Here is a 5,318-nt window from a genome sequence, read left to right as displayed (position 1 = left end):
CCTACTGCTCCTGCTACTCCTACTCCTACTCCTAGGCGGGGGCGAGTATAGCAGTGTGATGTGCCATCCATCCATCCATTGTTGATCGTTGGCTGGGCTGGCATAGTGAGTGAGTGAGTGGGTGGCGGTGGACTGGTGGTGACAGTGAGCTGCAAACCTTGGACATGAATTGAGGGGCACCCATCTTTTCCTGTCCATGTCTGTCCGAGTGATGGATGGATGGATGGATTGATTGATTGATCGATCGATTGATGTGTGATGCCTCACTAGCTCAGCTCCCCTCCGCTTTGTGGCAAATCGCATCAGCAACAGGGACCTCCTCTCCTCTGGTGTGACTATTTGTTGCGATTTTTCTTCCACCTCCCCCTCTTTCTCTTTCCATATCCTCCTGCTCTCTCCTCCTTCCTTGGTTCTCGTCTCACCAACTGAAACACACGGAGAGTCAGAGAGAGGGAGGGAAAGAGGGAGAATCAAAGAAGAAGAAGAAGATGGAGAGGAGGAGGAAGGCAATGTGGCTGTACCCGAAGGTGGTCGGCTTCAACCCTCCCGAGAGATGGGGGCACTCTGCCTGCTTCTTCGAGGGAGTCATTTACGTCTTCGGGGTATGTATGTATATGTATTAATCACTTTATCCTTGAAAAGCCTTGTTCCTTGGCATTTCTGTCTTGTTTTGATCATATCTCTTGGGCTTGCTATGCTAGCTAGTTCGTCAGTTCCATTTTGCTGCTAGTTTCTCTTCTTTTCTTCAGATTAGAGATTACAATAAAAAAAAAAGAGACTCTAGGTTGCAGTCTCTTTTTGGGCAGGAAGAAATGCCCTTTTTGGTGTGTTAATAATCTTGTCTTGCGGGGTTCTCTTTGTTTTGTCATGTTGCCACTCCCAGTCCCAGATGTAGTAGCAAAAATTACTTATTGCCGCAGAGTGAAAAGCAGTACTACTAGAAATTTACAGCAGCGATGAGATGATGTTTTCTTTGATCCAAGGGATGCTGCGGCGGCCTGCATTTCAGCGACGTGCTCACCCTCAACCTTGACACAATGGCGTGGAGCTCCCTGGCGACCAAGGGGCAGAGGCCCGGGACACGGGACAGCCACGGCGCCGCGCTCATCGGCCACCGGATGCTCGTCTTCGGCGGCACCAACGGCAACAAGAAGGTGAACGACCTTCACGTGCTGGACCTACGCACCAAGGAGTGGAGCAGGCCTCCCTGCAAGGGGACCCCGCCCTCGCCAAGGGAGAGCCACACCGTCACCACGGCGGCCGGCGGCGACAAGCTGGTGGTCTTCGGCGGGAGCGGGGAAGGGGAGGGGAACTACCTCAACGACGTGCACGTGCTGGACCTGCCCACCATGACGTGGACGTCGCCACAGGTCGCCCACGAGGTCATCCCCGCGCCCAGGGACAGCCACGGCGCCGTCACGGTCGGCAACAGGCTCTTCGTCTACGGAGGGGACTGCGGAGACCGCTACCACGGCGAGGTGGACGTGCTCGACATGGGCACCATGGCATGGTCAAGGGTAAGCGTCATGTCATTGTCATGTCTTTTTTTTTTATCTTTTCTTTTTTGAAGAAGGAGGATCACCCCCGGCCTCAGCATCTCCCCGACAGATGCATGCCTAGGGTAGATGAATTTCTGATGCTCATTTCGTTGCTTGACAGTTTTCAGTAAAAGGAGCCTCACCTGGTGTCCGGGCAGGTCATGCAGCCCTTGGCATTGGATCTAAGGTCAGCACCATGTACTGAAACAAACAGTAACGTTACTACTCCGTGAAGAAATAAATCATCCTAAATACTGGAGTACTAAATACTAAAGCTTATCTGTATGTATGTATATATAGATCTATGTAATTGGAGGAGTTGGTGATAAGCAATACTACAGTGATGCATGGATTCTTGATGTGGTTGATCGGTCTTGGACTCAACTTGAGACGTGCGGGCAGCAACCCCAGGGCCGGTTTTCTCATTCAGCAGTCATCATGAATACTGATATTGCAATCTATGGAGGGTAATCTTTCTTGCACAAACAAATACTTACATTCTAGTACTTGCTTCAGTACCAATTTGGCATACCTTGAAATTGCACAGATGCGGGGAAGATGAACGGCCCCTGAATGAGCTACTCGTTCTGCAATTAGGCTCTGGGCATCCAAATGGCCGATACAACATCTCAATGTGCAAGATTTTGAGCAACCACTGGAGTCAGGAGAAGCACAAACTGTTGAGAGCACAACACGTGAGTACCTTAACCTTTTACTCCCTCCATTCCATATTAATTAATTAATTCTCGTTGATTAAGTAGTACTCCCTCCTTTCCGGTTTATAGGGTTTATCTTAAAATTTTAGTTTTACCATTTTATGAGGCTCAATTTAGTTGTTTTCCATCACATGTTCAGATTCCAAAGTGCATTAAATCATTGCATGCAAGTATTAAGAGAAAATTGACCAATGCATGTAATCATTCCAAAGTGCATTAAATCATTGCATGCAATTAATGCATTGGTAAACATACTTTTTTGAGAAAACAAGAACATTAATTGGGTGCTTTTGCAAACTACAAAAAGTATTCCACCACTCACCATCTACCTTGGTTGGTGAGATTTTTGAATTGAGCCTTATAAACTGGAAAGGAGGGAGTAGTACAACTTGGTGCTAAATTAGCGACATTTATATGGTATGGAGGGAGTAGTACACATTTCCCTTCCATTATTACTCCAAACATGATGTTAAATTCTTACTGATTATGCAAACACAATATGGGATGGTACTACAGCAGAAGGATGCAAGCCCAAGCAACCCGGAATTCGGTCATAAACCTCGAGAAGCAGAAATTGAGCAAAGAAACCCTTTCCTCCGTGGTCTAGGTAAGTGAATATCTCATCTTGCCAAAGCAATTTCTATTGGTCAAGTCTTGCATTTATCGATAATTTTGTTGGTTCACATGTTCAGAAAATGGGCATGTGAAAAGAAGAAAAACTGGAGATGCTGGTCCAAATGAGATGGAGTTGGAGCAGGAGGAGCACTCACTATCGCTGTCCCAACATTCGTCCCCTTCCCAGTCCGAAAAAGATCAGGAGCAGAATGGAGCTCAGATGATTACAGGATCTCCTAACGGGTTAATCTCATCAGCAATGCAACCGTTGGTTCGTCTCAACGCCAACGGTTCTCGAAGGACTAGCGGAGGCATCAAGACTGACCAGTTTCTCCGCGGCATTGCACCGCAGCAACGACACGAAATGCAGTTCCTAACAGCTGAGCCTAAGCAGCACAGGCCATCCGGTCCACCTCTTGTATGCGCCTCTCTCCCTTCCACAACACAACTCCTCCTTATATTTCTTTACAGAGGAAGGGAGTTTTAGTTTATGTGGGCATGTTTCTTGATGGCTATCGTGTCTGGTGGTTTGATCTGCAGATTGGAGCTGAGGTTCACGGGACGGTTGATGGAGCTTTCGACTCGGGGTATCTCGTCACAGCCGTCGTCAGTGGGCAGCTTTTCAGAGGCGTTCTGTTCGCTCCTGTAAGCCTATCCATCCATCCATCTGGAACTAATCACAAACGTAACGATGTGCTACTCCTACAAGTTATTGAGGTTGTGCCATTTTTAATGTCAGGGACCTGGAGTAACAGCACCTGTAATGCAGCATCAGATTCTCAATAGCTCGGCGATTCCTCCCCAGCACCAGCACGCCTTCCCGGTTCACGCCCGACCGCTGCCGCAGGCCACAGGCTTTGTACGGCCTGACTACAGTCACCATGCTCGGCGTGGCTTCCCGGCCAGAGTTGTCAAGTCCGAGCCGGAGAGAAGCGGCAGTGACCTTCACCATGTTGTGCTCACGCTCGGAGGCCCAGGACGGGGCAACTGACCCTATTTTCGGGAACACTTTGAGATCCTGCTCCTCGCATTCGTCTGCCGAACTTGCTCTGTAAAATATATTCTACTAGTTGAGGAAAATAAGCCTTCGTGGTTTTAGGATTTCTGCGACTGCGGCCTCTTATGTCTAGTGTTAGACCAACTCTAGCAGAGTCGTCAACTGCCCGGATCACCATAATAATCGTATCAATACGGATGGTTTTGGCTGAAAACCACACTCTAAAAGAGTCTGCTAGAATCGAAGCCCTTTAGCTACCTCACCTCTCACTCAAACGGAGGTGGAAGAACACGAGACGCAAAGTTTTCCCAGGCCGGCGCACGGACGCTGTTGTGGGCGCACAGACGCCCTAATCTTCTCTCGGGCCCGCGCACGAATGCCGCCCCCAATCTTTTTCTCTTTGCAATGGCTACATGGCTCACTTCACACTTCAATCCACAACGATCAGTACATGGGGGTATTTATACCCAGGCTAAGCACATGCGCACGCACACACGACTGCCCACCTAGCTCGCGATTCGTCCGCCCAGGCCGACGCGCTCATACACGCACGACGCGGCCGGCCGACGCGCTCATACACGCACGACGCGGCCGGCGTCCAATGGCCACGAGTATTGCTCCCACTACCTATGCGTCTACGCCAACGGCTTGACACACACGCACACACCTAACTAACAAGCACTCCGTCTACGGCTTGACACACACGCACACACCTAACTAACAAGATTAGTGCTAACAATTTTCACCCTAATCTTGACACCCGTTGCCGTTGCCGGAGTTGTTGCAGCTCCAGTCATCGTCTTTGTCATGGCCGCCACCACGACCACCACCAAGTTTGACGTGGACTCCATCTTCTTCCTTGGCGACAAACGCCAAGCTCCGATGACACACGCCGTAACTTCTCTTCCCGGCGCATTGACGCCCCCAGCCGCAACAACGGACGATTTCCTCAAGCACGAACTCGAGCCACACCTGTTACAACGCATACGGGGGGTTCTTATACCCTGGGGCGCGCCAGGGCACGTACCCCACGCCCCAGTTCACACCGAGCGCCTGGTCCGGCCCGCTCTGCCCACTCCCACGACATGCACGCACACGTCCGGGTCGTGCGAGCCCGCCTAGGACCAACTCCACGCTCCCCCTGATCTCGCCAACAGAACACACACCCGTGCACACCACATGCACGCACACGCACGACCCGCCGTGGACCCGACGCGCCCAGCGCGCTCGGCGCGCGCCCATACATGCGCCCGACGCGACAAGCTCGTCGCCATGGTTGCTGCCGCCCGACGCCACCGTGTGCTTCCAGCACGAGCCGCTGCAGATGTCGTGCAACGCGTCCACCTCGACGGCCGTTGTCGCGCACCGCCGCCGATGCAGCTATCGCCGCGCTGCGCCCCGTCGAGAGCCACTCGCTGCCGCTGCCGAAACCCGCAGCTTCGTGCGCGGCCG

At 51.5% G+C, this 5,318-nt stretch overlaps 1 protein-coding gene across 2 annotated transcripts; it reads left to right on the top strand.

Moving 5' to 3' along the window:
* On the top strand, positions 1-3,972 carry LOC123069729 (acyl-CoA-binding domain-containing protein 4). 2 transcript variants are annotated; one of them, XM_044492666.1, is made up of 9 exons: positions 1-602; positions 984-1,517; positions 1,660-1,725; positions 1,839-2,005; positions 2,086-2,233; positions 2,774-2,861; positions 2,947-3,287; positions 3,410-3,514; positions 3,609-3,972. In XM_044492666.1, the coding sequence occupies exons 1-9, from the start codon at positions 489-491 to the stop codon at positions 3,858-3,860; spliced, it is 1,815 nt and encodes a 604-aa protein (XP_044348601.1). In that variant the 5' UTR covers positions 1-488; the 3' UTR covers positions 3,861-3,972. The 2 variants fall into 2 exon arrangements, with proteins under 2 accessions (XP_044348601.1, XP_044348600.1); XM_044492665.1 differs by having other exon boundaries at positions 6-602; positions 2,771-2,861.
* Positions 3,973-5,318: the final 1,346 nt, after the last annotated feature.

The sequence above is a fragment of the Triticum aestivum genome, chromosome 3B (assembly GCF_018294505.1).
Source record: "Triticum aestivum cultivar Chinese Spring chromosome 3B, IWGSC CS RefSeq v2.1, whole genome shotgun sequence".
NCBI classification, from domain to species: Eukaryota; Viridiplantae; Streptophyta; class Magnoliopsida; order Poales; family Poaceae; genus Triticum; species Triticum aestivum.
Note: the sequence above shows the minus strand (reverse complement) of the source record. Positions and strands in the feature narration are given on the sequence as shown.